Source organism: Candoia aspera, chromosome 1, assembly GCF_035149785.1.
Source record: "Candoia aspera isolate rCanAsp1 chromosome 1, rCanAsp1.hap2, whole genome shotgun sequence".
Taxonomy (NCBI): Eukaryota; Metazoa; Chordata; class Lepidosauria; order Squamata; family Boidae; genus Candoia; species Candoia aspera.
Genome location: NC_086153.1, coordinates 36,916,893 through 36,933,897, shown reverse-complemented (window position 1 = coordinate 36,933,897; position 17,005 = coordinate 36,916,893). Strand labels below are relative to the sequence as shown.

Sequence of the window (17,005 nt, the reverse complement as noted above, 5' to 3'; positions counted from 1 at the left end):
TCTATTTCATCAGCCCATCATTCAAGCCATCAGTGCATCCTCATAGAACACAAAATTCCATATTCTGAAACCAACTTCTTAATGGAGTAGCAATGTATATTATTCTAGTTGCAGAATCATACTGCATTATGCAATCTAGAGTAGTTTCTTCTTCTCATAGGATAAAAATAGGGTACCATCTTTAGAAGTAGTACAGCTACCTGGTCTTGCCCAGATGGCACTTGTATCCACTGTTTTCTTCTCCTTCTCCTAGGTATGGCTTTGGTTTTGAGCATTGCCAAGCAGTACTGAAATCTTACAATAGTAACATTGGGGCATCCTTGGAGCATTTGCTTTTGCAGTACTTCACAGAAAATTTTGGAAAGAGGATGCAGCTCACAGAAGCTGCTGTTCAATCAGATATTAAAGACTGCTTGGAACAAAGGCAAGAAGAAGCTTTAGCCCTCCATTCAATCTGTGGAGGCAAATTTGTTGAACGAATTCAAAATCGAGTTTGGACTATTGCCTTAGAGATGGCATATCTAACGGATATTTTCAGCAAGAGAAAACAAGGGAATAGCATCACCAGTAACATACTTAATTCAGATTCCCTAGGTATCTGTAAATATTACCTCCGAGGAGATTGCACGTTTGGATCAAGATGCAAGTTCAAGCATGAAACTCCACAAAATGAGAGATCACTTCCTCACATTAGAGAAGATGCTCATCTCAGACTTAATGCCCCTGTGTATGAACTCGAAGTAAGATTTCCGGAGGATAATAAATACCCATATCAGCCACCTCTTGTGGCATTCTATTCTACTAATGAGAACCTGCCCTTGTCTTGTCGGTTGCACTTAGCTGAATTCCTTTATGAAAAGGCCTTAATATCATCTGAGTCTAATAAACCTGTAGTATATGATTTTGTAACATGCTTAGAGGATGAAGCTCAAGTCGTGAAATTGCTTAATAGGACATCCCACAAATACAGTGTTCCTCCATTGCCTCTGATGACGCCTCTGGCAAGAACATCAAGAGATCCTGGTAAGCAAGAGCTTTTGAATCGCCCTTATGGTCCATACCAGATTTCAGAAGGTACATTCATTTTTATAAATCTTTATTGAGAACTTGAAAACCAATATTGAATGCCTCCATTCTGCTTCCAGTTGATGTGAAGATATTATTTAGGTATTATTCCTACTGTAGTGGGCCTGAAGAATATTGTATTATGAACCAGTTTCAAGAGGAAACTTCATAACTCATTGGATCTTGTTTTTTTATAGTAATTATTTTCTAATATGGGTAGAATTAGGCAATTTTCTGTTAATCTGAGAGTATTAGGCTGCAAGGAATGAATGGTATGTAAGTACAGAAATGTCACAGTTTGTAATTCAGTCAGTCAAACAATCAAATTGATACCTAATGACAAAAAAGGTATAATTATTGTTAAAAGTCATTCTATATTGCCTGGGGTCTTTCAAATGTATTGAGTTCCCAGTATGGGGACTGTAGAATTGGAGGAGTCTGTCCAAAGATGGCAGATTTTCCCATTAAAACTTGCATTTGAAGATGAACCTTTAGTCTTTCACTGATTATTTGATTTGATTGGCACCTTTAGTCTTTGTTGTTGTTCAGTAATCCAAATCCCATTTACAGTATTTATGGAATGTATACTATACCTTTTAATTGATGCCCTCAGGTACCTTACAACATACATCTTTAACAAAACATAATGAAATTGTATCTAATAAAATCACCAGTATAAAACTGAAGAAGCGTAAGTTTAAGAAAGTCAGTAAAAAGCTTGTATATGTCACAAGAAGAGCATTGGAACACAATGGACGCTAGTTTGATAATATCTACATTAACAATAGCTTTTGCCTGACTTTATTTCAGGAAAGCTTGATACAGTATATCAGATTACAATAGTAAATATAATGTGATATTCTCCTAATGAATTGGACTTCAATTTTCATCATTCCCAGCCAGCACCAGGCAGGAAAATCCATGGTATACTCTAGTAATGCTCAATGTTGTTTTAATCTATATAAACCAATACTAGGATGTTTGAAATGCTAAAATGGCCAACCATAATTCTGACCATGGGGAAACTGCGAGAGGTATTTGGTAGGGAAAGTCTTCTAAATACAAGATAGAATCTCTCTTGATGGTACAAGCCCCTACATTCATTTCCTAACATCACCAGATAGAACTAAGAAAAATGCTCTTGGAGAAGCAATGCCAGTCTTCAGTAAATAATAAATTTGATGAAACAGAGGCCTGACTATCTTTTAAGTCAGGTCAGACCTTATACTTGCCTCTAGAATGCCCTAAAGGTAAAGGTAAAGGTTTCCCTTGACGTAAAGTCCAGTCATGTCCGACTCCAGGGGGCGGTGCTCATCTCCGTTTCTAAGCCTTAGAGCCGGCGTTGTCCATAGGACACTTCCGGGTCATGTGGCCAGCATGACGACACGGAACGCCGTTACCTTCCCGCCGAAGCGGTACCAATTAATCTACTCACATTTGCATATTTTCGAACTGCTTGGTGAGCAGGAGCTGGGATTAACAGCGGGAGCTCACCCCGCCGCGCGGTTTCGAACCGCCGACCTTCCGATTGGCAGCTCAGCGGTTTAACCCGCAGCGCCACCGCAGCCCTACTCATGGCTATATAATTTAATGGAACTCCTAATCTGAATTTATTTAGTGTATAATACATTTCTTCCATCTGTATCAGGGATGATCATCAGTTGAGGCCTGCATTCAAGATATGGTGGGCAGGATTCATGAGAGGAAATTGGTACCAAACAATAGTTTTGTCAAACAATTTTCTGTTGGTGGTGGTAAACTTGGCACTGGCATGCTGATCATGGAGTTGTTGCAACACGAGATGGGCGGTAAAGAAATATGATAGATAAATGCTGATCCCTGTGTCAAGAATATTCACCTCTCCCCCCCCCACCCCCAGACAGTTAAACCAGAGTTGTGAAAGGCACATGGCTAATTGTTAAGGTGTTTTTTTTTAATACAGCAACAGAGGTGGGAGCTGAGGAGGATGAGAATGACCAAGAGGGCCTCCAAACAGTTCATATGGAGAAGGAGAGTTATGTGAATCTCAAAAAGAAACTTTTATTGAAAAGCAGCATTCCATCAGAGTCCATTATCAAAGAGAATCTTAAAATTTGCAAACAGTTCAACATAAAAAAGGTACAGTTTTTTTTAGTTAGCTTTTAAATTGTTTAACTGTGAAGATGAGTGGGGGGAGTAGTTTTGTACGTAGAAACTCTTTTTTAAATTATCAATTGTGTTTATATTCATACAACCAGCCTGGGTTGGGATTTTAAAAATCCACTATTGGTCAAAATTCTTGTAATAACTGATTAAATTTGCAGCCCTGACTTGTGGTACTTAGCAGTTGAATCCTAGTTAGAGTTTGTTCTACTTGTCTGAGTTCCTTAAAAAGCATGATTTAGTTTCTTTATTTGGATTAGCTGCTTTAATGAACAGTAGATGTATTGTTATTAAATCATTGTTACTCAACGTATTGAGGGCTAATCATGGCTTCTGGTAACCTTGTGCATGTCTTTGTCAGTCTTCTAGGCGTTACCAGGCCATGTTACGAGAACGACAGAAACTTCCTGTGTGGGAAAAGAAGAAAAACATTCTCAGATTGCTGAACGAATATCAGGTCCTGGTTGTCAGTGGTATGACTGGGTAAGTGTATAATCTATACACAAACTTGAATAAAGGCTACATTCCACATCATGTGTAGTGTATTAATAAGCCAGTACTGCTTTTTCATAATTCATTACAGACAAGAGGGAGAGAATCCTGAAATCATATTCACAGGAAAGGAGGGATATTTCTATGGTTATTTTTCTTAGATTAAGAGACTTAGACTGATCTGCTCCCCATCTCTTCCCAGTTTAGCTTAGTTGAGAGATACAGTAAATGCGAAGAATTAAAAAAGCCTGGCAAGTGACTCTTTCTCTATGTCCATGATTTAGTATGGCTACCAGTTCTGGCTAAGACTAGACATAGACCAAGAGACCAAGCTAAAAAATAAAAAGATCTGTCTAGTTGTTAGGATGTAAACTGCCAGCGTTGCAACTACTGTAAGATTAAGTGAAAGATTAAATCATGCAATCTCTACATTTTTCTGCTAATAATTCAAATTATAATATTACTATAGTAGTAATTACAATTTAAAGCTGCAATTATAAATACAACTAAATATAAAATTCTGACCCTTTTTAGAACATCCTAAAATGAAAACGTGTAATTCATTGTTCTGTAGCCTTTACAGCCCATATGCAATCATGTCAGGAGCATGTAAAGGAACCTCATACTTTCCCAATGGTTGGTTTGTTTTTTGTAGAAGCCTGGCAAAATGTTGATCTCTAAATAGAAGGTTCCATATTGGGAAAAAAAGAGAAATTTCTGCATATATCTTTCAGACTCAAATTGTTGTAGGAATTTGTAACAGTCCGAATCCCATCTGTTTTGTACAGTTCAAGTTGCGGTCCTCAGCAGAAAATCTTTCATGCGGCTTGAATGCAGTCTTGTTTTCTGACCTTTTTTCAGACTTCTGAATCAGTGTTAGCAAATGGAAAAAAATTAAACGTACTTTTATTTCAAAGAATGAATATATACATCTATGAAGGAGAGATTTGAGGACAAAAAACTATTTTATCTTGGATTTTGATGCCTTTATGTTTCGTTGATCTGTGATCAGCCTTGAGAAGTAGACAGTTCTTTACAAGAAAAGGGTGGACGTTATCCATAAACTACAGGTTAGAATGCATTGATTTGTTGTGTGCTGCTTGAGGGATGAGTGATTCACCACACACAATTTCTTTCCCCTGCAGATGTGGAAAGACCACTCAGATACCTCAATTTATCTTGGATTCCTCTCTAGAAGGTCCTTCTAATAAAGTAGCCAACATCATTTGCACCCAACCTCGTAGGGTTGCTGCCATTTCTGTTGCTGAACGCGTAGCAAAGGAACGAACAGAAAGAGTTGGAGTTACTGTTGGGTACCAAATCCGGTTAGAAAGTGTCATGGTTTGTTTTTTCCTTACATTTTTTGAAGTGGTAATACTGGTAATGTTTTAATATGACTCTTTCTAGTAAGTGAGAGAAAGTATACACAAGGTTACCAATTTTAGTCTCTTTTCATGTATTCCATATTAGCTCTAAGGATAGTATCAGTCATTTGGGCACATTTTGGCCAGTATGCTACAGTATGGCAGGTGGGTGAGATCAGAAGAGGCAAGGGTTTGCAATATGATGGTGTCTCCACCATCTTGTTTTTTCTTAACCCCTCTCCCCCTACACGGTTGAGTCCAATCAAAGCTCAGTTTTACTCCAAGCATAGATCTCTAAACTACAGACTACCTTGCAAGTCAACATACAGTGCTGTTTCCCATTTCCCACTGGCTAGGAGGAACATGTTGTATGCTCCTATAGTACACAGAACAAAAGGTAATGTAGGAAGTGGTGTATATATGGTGTGGAAGCAAACATGGCTTGCAAGATTAGAAAGGTGTGGAGAGGTATATTGAATGGTGTGGATAAAAACAAGATCTCTTTACCTTATGCCTTAGTTTCTTTGGCTTACTATTTCCTACTCCTTTTCCTTGCTTTGCATAATGTTGCTTACTTTGAAAGGGAATAGTATGATGGATGTGTACGTATGTGTTTATGTACACTGGTGCTATCCACTAGAAACCAACCTGTAATTGGTATTAGTATGTTATTATTTTTTTGACCTCTGAAAAAATATAAATAAATACTGGCCATATTGATTTGATTCATATCCTGCCATTCATTCAAGAACTCAGTTCTACAGTCGTGGGAAAAAGTAAGTACACCCTCTTTGAGTTATATGGTTTTACATATCAGGACATAATAAAAATCATCTGGTCCTTAGCAGGTCTTCAAGACAACCTCAGATGAACAACACCACAAAAGCAGGACTTTAAGAGCAGTATCAAGTGAGAAATTGTTGCACTTACATAGAACTAAAGGTTTCAGGCAATTTCAGGAGGTCTCAACAAATATACCTTCCCTACCCCCACCCACCCCCATCTATCCCTTCCCAGTTTAAATCACACTTCAGTCATGCTATACATCTGATTAAGTACTAGTTATAAATTCTTCTGTTAGCCTGAACTACTGATAGTGTTTGATTGGAGTTCTTAGTGTTCTGTTGATTACAGATCATTGTAATTAGATTTATTGCTTGTTGTGAACTGCCTTTGGACAGAAGACAGGAGAAAATGGGGAAATGATCCTATTCCCTGTTCCTAGGGTGTGTGATATTACAACCATATTAGCCTTTGGCATTCATCATCCTTTACCGGCCAAAGTCTAATTTACAATACAGAAATGTCAAGGTTGCTTCTTTTGCTTGATTAGTGGTGAGCAATAACAAGCTTTGTAGTGGGCTGAAATGAATAAAATGGAATTTAACAGGGAGAAGTGTGAAGTTCTACATCTGAGTAGGAAAAATGTAAAGCACAAGTATAGCATGGGGAGACCTAGTTGGTTGGTACCACATGTGAAAGGGATCTGACTGTCCTTTTCTACTATAAGGAAAACATGACCCAGCATTGTGGTACCACTGCTCAAAAGGTAAATGCTATTTTGGGGTGTATTAATGTAGAGTCCAGATCATGGGAAGTAAATGTTCCACTCAGCTGTGCTCTGGCTCATCATTTAATATATTAGTTATGGGTACCACAGTTCAAAAAGGGCAGTGGCAAAATGGAGCAAATTCAGGGAGGGCTACAAAGATGGTGAAGGGTCTGAAAACCAAGCTTTATGAGTTAAAGGTAAGTTTAGCCTCCAGAAAAGACAACTGAGAGGAGATATGAAATCATTAAAAATTTGAAGGGATGTGTCACAGAAGAGAGAATGAACTAATTCTCTTTTGCCCCAGAGGGCAAGATCAGAGCCAGTGAGTTAAACTAGAAGGAAGGAGGACCTTCCTGACTGCCCAAGCCACGCATCAGAACCAGTGGAACAGGCTGCCACACAAAGTGGGGAGGTCTCCTTCGCCAGAGGTCATCAGACAGGCTAGATGATAGTCAAATGTGTTCTAGTAGTTCTTGAACTGAGCAGGGAATTGGATTAGGTGACCTCTAAGATACATTCCAACTCTGTGATTCTAAACTGACTCCCACTATATCCATGATCCATGAAAAACTGAATAATCTGACAGAAAAAAAAAAAGATTTCTTGGCCATTTTAATATTTTGTCTTTTTTATTCAAGTCTTCATCTACACGGCTATTGTACTGTACTACTGGAGTGCTTCTGAGACGACTAGAAGGGGATATGAATTTACAAGGAGTCACTCATGTTATTATTGATGAAATACATGAGAGAACAGAAGAAAGGTAATCAACCTTTTAAAAGTTTGCAGTTTTTCATTATTGCATTTAGTATCCTTTCTCTAAGTGTATTCCAGTTATATGCAAGTGCTTCTGCTGAATTACCATTCCTTTTTGCATCTTAACCTTCCATTCTTGCTCTGCCAATATGGCCAATCCAGGGATGGACCAGCACTTTTCTGAAAGTAAATTCCGCAAACTGGAAGCAGCTGCTTCCTGGAACGATACGTTTTGTATATCCACAGTCCCTCTTTTTTTCTTCACAAAATCACATGAGATAGAGATATAGTTGTTCCAAATTTGGTGGTTGAGTTGAGACTTGAACCCTGGTGTCACATTTTGCAGCAGCTACGTGTTGAGTTGTCTGTCAAGCTGAGACGTGAATTGCCAGACAAGTAAGCTCTTCTTTTACAGTGATTTTTATGGTGAACTTGGTTAAGTGCTTCACTGACTCTTAAACCAAATACTGTATAACCATAACTTCAAGGAAGACCAACCTCCACTTTATTCCAGTATAAATATTTTACCCTCATATTTATTTGGGTAAGCAATATCCACAAAATGTAGTCATCGGACTAGCACTAACAATAAAAAAGTCATCCTAAAGCTAACCTTCAAACCATATTTAACCACAGACCTCCAGGAAGCCTAAACCTAATGCTATGTTCACCCTTTTTTTTTTAATCCCTGGCAAGCAGTTGCCACAAAACATCTTAAATTACCACTAACCATAAAAAGCCACCCTAAACCTAACCTTGAAGTTAAATTTAACTATGGCCCTCAAGGAAGCCTAATCCTGTCTCTATCCCTACCTTCCATTCTTATGCCAATATAATTTTTTGACACTAAAAATTACCCTAGTGAGTAATCCCTATGAAACCTAGATGTAAAATTACCACTAATCATAAAATAATCACCCTAACTCTAAGAGAGATCTAAAGGGAGCATAGCCCTAGCCCTCCCCTTACTTTATTCAAATAAAAATGTTTTACCCTTAAAGTTATTCTAACAAGTAATCTCTGCATGACATGTATCAAACAGTATGATAAATCATAAAACACTCTAAAGCTGACCTTCAAACCCAGTTGCTTTAGTGCAAGAGGTTATGGTTAACGGTTGTTTGAGGGTTGTATTACATTGTGATTATTTTCCAGGGTAGCTTTTTGGATAAAAAATGTCTTTTGACACAAGTGTGAAGGTGTGGTTAACATTAGGTTTTTTGATATACAGTATTTTGCTGCTATTATTATTATTATTATTATTTTATCTTGCCTTTTTTATATATAACTCAAGTTGGAAAAGACATACCTAATACTCTTGCCTGCTGTTTTCATCACAACAACAACCCTGCGAGGTGGGTTGGGCTGAGGGAGGGGGACTGGCCCAGCTGACTTTCATGCCTAAGGCAGGCCTAGAACTCACAGTCTCCTGCTGTAATGGTTGCCCAGTCCAAATACTCAGACTCACAAGAGGTTGCTAAATGAAATCTGATTTATTAAGGAACTTATGACAAGTACAGAGAAAGCTGAGAATGACAGAAAGCGCGCCAAATACAAACTTAATACCCTCGTTGCAAACGCAATCCCGCCTCCCTACCAGCAGAGCCGCCCGTCCCAGGTGCTGGCAACCGTCAGTTCTCCTAGCCTGGGAAAGCAACCTTGAACACAGGAGATAACCCAAATACCTTCCAAGCTCACAGCCAAGAGATAAACCACTCCCAACAGGAACCGTCCTCCCGGCAAAGATGAAACACGCATCCAGCTAATGACATGCGAAACGTTACAACGTATCAAACACATTGAAACGGCGAACATGACATACCGCCTCCCCCAAAAAAATTTAAGGACCCGGTTTAGACGGGTAGGCGGAATGGAAGCGGGCAACAAGGGTAGGAGAAGCCACGTCATAGGCAGCGACCCATTCAGGATGAGGGAAATGCTTCCAGTGAACTAAATACTGTAGAGTATTGCGAAGGCGTCTAGAGTCTAAAATTTCTTTAACTTCAAAGTGTTGTTGACCGTCAATCATGATGGGGGTTGGAGGTGGAGGCTGATCATGCCATCGGTCAGAACGGGTAACGGGTTTGAGCAAACTGCAATGAAAAACAGGATGTAAGCGTTTAAGGTTATGTGGCAAATCAAGCTTAAAAGTCACAGGATTTATTTGAGCGGTAATGGGGAAAGGACCCACAAATTTGGGTGCCAATTTCTTAGAGGGTTGAGAGGACTTGATAAACTTAGTAGACAAATAGACCATGTCCCCCACTTGAAAGGCAGGATGAGGAGCACGTTTTTGGTCAGCATAGTGTTTGTAATCCGATTGTGCTTCAGCTAATGCCTTTTGAATGACCGGCCAGGACTCCACTAGTTGTGTCGACCAATCACCCGGCGAGGTCGGTCCGACGGAGGGTTGCGGTAGATCCGGGATGGGAACAAAGTCTCTGCCATGTGCAATACGAAAAGGGGTCTGGCCGGTGCTTTGATGAACTGCATTGTTGTAGGCAACCTCAGCAAAAGGGAGGAGGTCAACCCAGTTGTCTTGCTGATAATTTACAAAAGCCCGTAGGTATTGCTCCAAGGTGGAGTTTAGCGCCTCCGTGGCCCCGTCCGTCTGTGGATGCCATGCCGTGGACAGGGCTTGCTTAGTCCCTAAGAGTTTGAGGAACGCCCGCCAGAATTGCAAGGTGAACTGTGTGCCCCTGTCCGAAATCAAGCGAGAAGGACATCCGTGTAGCCGGTACACGTGTACCAGGAAAAGGCGGGCCAACTGGCGTGCGGAAGGAACTGACACGCATGGAATGAAATGGGCTTGTTTAGAGAAATAGTCTTTGACAACCCAAATCACTGTTTTGCGCTGGCTGGGCGGTAACTCCACAATAAAGTCCATGGAAATCTCATCCCAAGGGCAAGCTGGGCTAGCCACGGGTTGCAAGAGTCCCTGAGGTTTACCCCCTTTGCGCTTTGACATAGTGCAGACAGGACAGGAGGTGACATACTCCTTTACATCTTTGCGCAAGGCGGGCCACCAGAACTGCTGCCGGACGAGGTGCAAAGTCTTTACAAAACCAAAGTGTCCCACCACCTTGTCATCATGTGAAAGGAGCAAAACGTCTTTCCGCAAATTCTCAGGGACATAGAGACGGTTAGATTTCCAAGCAAAACCCCGGTCAAATGTAACATTGTCTTTGTTGGCCAGCAACCAAGTATCAGTTTTTAGCTCCTTTAGAAACTTTTGTTGCAACTGGGAAGGAATTGACAAAGCGCTCGGCGGTCCGGGATCCCCAGCGGCTGGCTGCTGCGCCCGAGTTTGGCTGCGCGTCACCCCCTGCATTCCCAGTTGTGGCGTTGTCCACAGAGTGCTGACCACTTCGGGCGCTGCGCAGGAGTCCTGCGGTTGCCGTGACAACGCATCGGCCAAGAAATTCTTTTTCCCCGGAATAAACTTCAATTGAAAATTAAATTGATTGAAGAACTGAGCCCAACGTACTTGTTTCGGGCTCAGTTTGCAGGGGGTGCTGAGGGCTTCTAGGTTCTTATGGTCTGTCCACACCTCAAAAGGGTGATTCGCCCCCTCTAATAAGTGCCGCCAAGATTCTAAAGCAGCTTTCACTGCGAATGCCTCCTTCTCCCACACATGCCAACGCCTTTCAGTCTCAGAGAATTTACGGGACAGGTAGGCACATGGTTTTAGGCACCCTGCCCCATCAGCCTGCATTAATAATGCACCAATGGAATAATCAGAGGCATCAGTCTGAACTACAAAAGGTTTGGAGGGGTCAGGGTGTTGTAATATTGGCTCTTTGGTAAAAGCCGCCTTTAGCTGATCAAACGCCGCCTGACAGGCCGGCGTCCACCGCAGCAGCGCCCCTGGATTCTTTACTCTTCGAGTATCCCCCAGTCCCTTGGTGCGAAGTAATTCCGTTAGTGGCAAGGCAATTTCAGCGAACCCCCTGATGAACAATCTGTAGTAATTGCTGAACCCCAGGAAACTTTGAAGTTGCCTGCGGGTACGGGGTCTTTCCCAATCCATGATAGCCTGGACCTTGGCAGGATCCATTTCAATGCCCTTATCCAAAATTCTATACCCCAAATAATCAATTTGTGTTTGGTGGAAGGCACATTTAGACAGTTTGGCATACAATTCAGCTTTTCTGAGCTTGCGAAGTACCTATTTAACCAAAGATACATGTTCCTCCATAGTTTCAGTATAAATCAATACATCATCCAAATACACCAATACCCCTTTAAACAGATGTTCATGGAGTACCTCATGGATCAATTGCATAAACACCCCAGGGGCCCCAGCCAGACCAAAAGGCAAAACCTTATACTGAAATGCACCCAATGGGCAATTGAATGCCGTTTTCCACTCATCACCCTCCTTGATCCTTACACGGTAATAGGCTTCTCTCAAATCTAGTTTGGAGAAGATTTTCCCTTTGGCCAGATGAGACAACATGTCTTTGATCAAAGGCAAAGGATATTTATTGGAAATTGAGACTGCATTTAGCCCCCGGAAATCGGTACAGAGCCTTAATGTCCCATCCTTCTTTGGGCGGAAGAGGACCGGTGCCCCCACCGGCGAGTTGGCTGGCTCGATAAACCCACGAGCCAAGTTTTTGTCCACAAATTCCCGAAGTAAAGTTAATTCTTTTTGCGTCATGGAGTAGATTTTCAGCTTAGGTAATTGGGTGTTAGGCACCAGTTCAATGGCACAGTCCGTTTTTCGATGAGGGGGCAGCTGATCCGCTTCTTTCTCTCCAAACACATCAGCAAACGTCTGGTAGTCCACCGGCAGGCCCTCCAGAGGAGGGGCCGGGCAATGCAGAGTCGCAGCTGCCGCTACCCCCACCACCTCCTCTGGGGATTCCCTTCCCTCTGGTGCTTGATAAAATCCGTCCTTAAAGGTGACAGTCCGATAAACCCAGTTTATTTGGGGATTTTGCTGGACCAACCAGGGTACTCCCAAAACCACTAGGGGACCCCCCACCAGAGCCACCACAAACGACAACCCACCCCGATGGCTACCCATTTGTAAGGCCACTAGCCCAGTGAAATGGGTGACCGGTTTGCCCCCTGCCATGGACCCATCCAATTGCGTAAATGCAATGGGTCGTTGCAACGGGAATGTAGGTAGCTCCAGGGCCGCTACCACATCAGGGTGCATCAAACACCGGGAACACCCCGAGTCAATCATGGCCCACACTTCTATTGTCTTAGATCGGGAGCCCAACTTTAACTTCACCGTGAGAATGCGATAACTGCCACTCACCGATGTAGGCTCGCGCCCTTCTTCCACCACCTGCCCTGCGGCGCCCTTTAAAGCAGGTGGCTGCCGTTTCCCGCCGGCTGCAATAATTCCGGTTCCCCCTCGTCTTCGTAGAACGGCATGCTGTCTCCCTCACTCTCGGCCACCGCTGCTTTCATTTTCCTCGGCAGGGAAGGGGACTTCGCCGTCGACTTCCCTGGTCGTTCCTCACCCTTTGCCTTCGGGCACGCCGCCGCTCGATGTCCCTCTTTGCCGCATCGCAGACACTGCCCCTTTGCATATCGTCTCTCTTTCTCCTCTTCCCAGGATCTTTGCCCGGTTCTTCCCCCGGTGCCCAGCGGGCGACTAGGTTTCCCATCTCGCCCCGACTTTGCTGTTCTCCTCTGGGCGAATACCTCGTGTGCGTGTTCAGCCCTCCCAGCGAGCTGGATCCACTCGTACAAAGTGTACGGGTCGTCCCGTCCTAAGGACCAGCACAGCACTTCTGTATTCAGGCCATCCTTGAACAGCTCGATGATGGTTGCTTGAGACCAGTCATCCACCTTTCCTGCCAGTGCCTTAAACTCCAGCGCATAATCAGCCACCGATCTCGACCCTTGCTTGAGTTCTTTCAGGGCATGCTTTGCCCTCTCTTTCGCCAAGGGATCCTCAAAGTGCTGCCTTAGAGCCCAGAGGAACTCGTTGAATTTTTCCAGTTTGGGCACTTCCGACTGGCACATCTGTACATACCAGTCTGCCGCCCTCCCTTTAAGTTTGGTGGCAATGGTGATGATCTTCGCTTTTTCCGAGCGAAAAAGCGACCCCCACTCCTCCATGTATGCCTTGGCATTTGTTAGGAAAAATGAGAGTTTTGTCAGGTCCCCATCGAATTTGACAGGGAAGTCCCTCAACCCACCCGCCGACGGGCTGCGCCCTCCCACTGAGGGTTCGGTGGGTCCGACTTCTCTTGCCGGCCGCCGCTCGGGAGCTGGCGGCGTCCTTACGGGCGGCGACGCTAATTCCACTCGGTCAGCCTGGTCCCCTTCTCTCGGACGTGCCGCCCTTCTCCGCTCCGGGGACTGCCCATGGGACGAAGGGGTCGAATGCCGTTGGCTTGACCCCTCCCGCGTTTCCTTCAACGAACTCAGGTCCAGACTCATCTGTTTCAGGATCGTTTCTAATGAGTCCATTTTTGACTCCAACACTCGGATACGGTCCGGAGTGGGAGAGTCCCCTTTTGGTGGCACATGGATCACTGTAGGGGACAGCGGGTACCTCTGCCTCCAAGATGGGCCCCCCACCACCGAGATGTCCCCCCGGGTTTCATCCCAGGTGACCAGTTCGCCCGGGGTGGTTACGGTGGTTTCCGGCACGGTTTTCATGCCCGCTGCTTCGCCCTCCGACCCAGAACTCGCCTCTTCTCGAATCGCTGAGAGCTCCCCCAGTTGGGGAGGTCTGTCGGGGCGCATCACGGTCGAGTCCGGCTCCCCTTCACTCGACTCCTCACTTTCCAGTAGCAGGATGTCAGGTTCGGTCATCGCTAGCACTCTCCCTCACAGGGTCGGACAAACTTGCCTTCTCCTGGAAAGGGGCCAGCGGAATTTTGAGTTTTATGATTCTCAGCTTTATGTAATGGTTGCCCAGTCCAAATACTCAGACTCACAAGAGGTTGCTAAATGAAATCTGATTTATTAAGGAACTTATGACAAGTACAGAGAAAGTTGAGAATGACAGAAAGCGCGCCAAATACAAACTTAAAACCCTCGTTGCAAACGCAACCCCGCCTCCCTACCAGCAGAGCCGCCCGTCCCAGGTGCTGGCAACCGTCAGTTCTCCTAGCCTGGGAAAGCAACCTTGAACACAGGAGATAACCCAAATACCTTCCAAGCTCACAGCCAAGAGATAAACCACTCCCAACAGGAACCGTCCTCCCGGCAAAGATGAAACACGCATCCAGCTAATGACATGCGAAACGTTACGATGTATCAAACACATTGAAACGGCGAACATGACACCTGCTTTCTTCGCCAGCACCTTAATCACAACACCAAACTGGCTTTAAGTGGGACAGTTAGAATATTATGTAGAGTCCTTGTTGTTTTCTTGCAGATGTTTCATTGTCAGACTAGGCAACATCTTCAGTGCGAAGAGGGAGTGGGCCTTGCTCTCTGTTTATATACTGTGGCTTGCCCTGCTTGTGTTGGTAGGGGTGTTGTTCTCTCCTTGGGAGTTCCTTGATTGGGCTGTTTGCTGCTTGGTTGACTGCCTGAGTTAATAGTTCCTTGATAGGGTATATTGTGCTGTTTGATGGTTCCTCTGGTGTTAATCCTAGTGTTGTTTTTTGCATATCTGGGTGTTGATTGCTGGCAAGGTCTTTTGGCTTTTCTATTGTCTCTTTTGAATGGTATGTAAATGTTGTTTACCTCTATGTGTCTGTTGATGGCTGCATTGTCTGAGTGCCAGGCTTCCAGGAGTTCTCTAACGTTTTTGGATTTGGCTTGGTTTAGGATGCTCACAGTTTCCCAGTTGAAAGTATGGTTGAGTCTGTCCGTGTGTTGTGAGATTCAGGAGTTTTCATCATGTCTTCTGACTGCCAGTTGGTGTTTGTGGATGCGCTCTGCTAGTCTTCTGCCTGCCTGTCCTACATAGTGGCTGTTACAGTCCTTTCACTGTATGTCATAGATAACTTCTATTCTTTCTTCTTGGACTGCTGGGTGTTTTGGGTTACTTAAGATGTTTTGAAGAATTTTAGTTGGTTTATGTGCTACGGTGATGCTATGCGGTTGTAACAGTCTGTTGATAGTTTCTGAGATGTTTCTGATGTATGGCAGTGTTATCCTTATCCTAGCTTCTGTTGGTTGGGTTGTAGTGGGTTGAGTGATAAGGCACTTTTTGATAAAGTTGAAGGGATATCCATTTTGCTGGAAGATGCTGTACAGATGATCTGTTTCCTTTTTCTGGTGTTCAGAGTTGCTGCAGTGTGTAAGCGCTCGTCCGAATAATGTTCTTACACAGCTCCTCTTGTGGGGGGTTGGGTTGTTGCTTTGGTAATGGAGCACTTGGTTAGTGTGGGTAGCTCTCCAGTAGACTTGGGTTTATAACTTGCCATCATTTCCTCTGCTGAGGAGGATGTCCAAGAAGGGTAGTGTGTTGTTGTTTTCTTCTTCCCTTGTGAATTTTATTCCATTGAAGATGTTGTTGATGGTTTCATGTGCTCCCTCCAGTTGTTCCTTTTTTATTATGATGAATGTATCATCTACGTACTGAATCCATACTTTGGGTTGTATACGTGGGAGTGCTATCCTTTCTAGATGCTGCACTACAGTCTCTGCTATGAGTCCTGAAGTAGGTGATCCCACGGGTGTTCCTTTGATTTGTTGGTCTATTTGTCCATCAAACTGAAAGTAGGTCATGAGGCAGAGGTCGATGAGGTCCATGATTCTGTGTATTTCTATTCTGGTGTATTTGGCTAGGTCAGGTGTGTTCTGAAGAACTGCTGCCATGGATTCTTTCGCTAGTGCTGGTTCTATGGATGTAAAGAGAGCTGTAATATCAAATGACACCATAATTTTCATCTTCTATTTTTAGGTCTTCGATTTTCTGGAGGCACCGTAGTGGGGAGTTGATAGAATGTTCACTCTCCTCTGTGAGATGCCCAAGTTTCTTTGTGAGCTCTTTCGCTATGTTGTATGTGGGATTCCCTGGTAATGATACAAAGGGCAAAGTGGAATGCCCAGTTTGTGCATTTTGGGGCATCCGTAGAAGCGTGGGAGGATGGGTCCACTGCTTTTCATCCACCTCTATTTTTCTTGTGTAATTTGACCCTTCTTGGTGAGGTTGTTGAGTTAGAATATTAGTCTTACATTTATGTTTTACTGGAGGTTGCTTTCACAGTAAATTTTAGGGCAGAACATTTCTAATGAGATTAGAGTGGAAACAGATAGGCTTCCTTGAAGGCTGAGATTCAGTATTTTGTGAGGATGAGCATGAAGCCTGCAGTGATGGAATCCTGGCAACCTGGCACCACTCTGGACTTGTAGCTGTGCAAAAATAAGGAGGGGGAAGGGAGAAAGCAAGTGATGCTTTTGTGGGGATAGAAAGGAAAAGTCTGGAGTAGCTGATGGAGAGTTAGGACTGTTCATTCATTACTTTGACTTATATAAATTCTTACCTGTCACTTTGAATTTATAGATTATCAAATATCATGGACTCTTTAGTTTGGAGGCTCTTTATGTTATGATGTAAAATTGATTGTACTGTATTGTTGCATCAATTGTTATGTTATTTTGTGTATGTACTGTGCTGACTTATAAGTGCATAGTAAATAAACCTACTGTCTTCTCAGCACAGACGGCCTCCAGATGGGGGAAACTAAAAGGAGAAGGC

The 17,005-nt window shown here is 43.4% G+C and overlaps 1 protein-coding gene across 2 annotated transcripts in view; it reads left to right on the top strand.

Annotated features, from left to right (window-relative positions):
• Positions 1-17,005, top strand: part of DHX57 (DExH-box helicase 57) — a 43,570-nt gene that overhangs the window by 2,765 nt on the left and 23,800 nt on the right. Inside the window, exons 4-8 of one of the 2 annotated variants that reach the window (XM_063301978.1) lie at positions 254-1,023; positions 3,008-3,183; positions 3,569-3,690; positions 4,845-5,040; positions 7,254-7,378. In XM_063301978.1, coding sequence (XP_063158048.1) covers positions 254-1,023; positions 3,008-3,183; positions 3,569-3,690; positions 4,845-5,040; positions 7,254-7,378 — 1,389 coding nt within the window. Of the gene's footprint in view, positions 1-253; positions 1,075-3,007; positions 3,184-3,568; positions 3,691-4,844; positions 5,041-7,253; positions 7,379-17,005 lie in introns of both variants that reach the window. The other variant, XM_063301984.1, reaches the window with a different exon arrangement.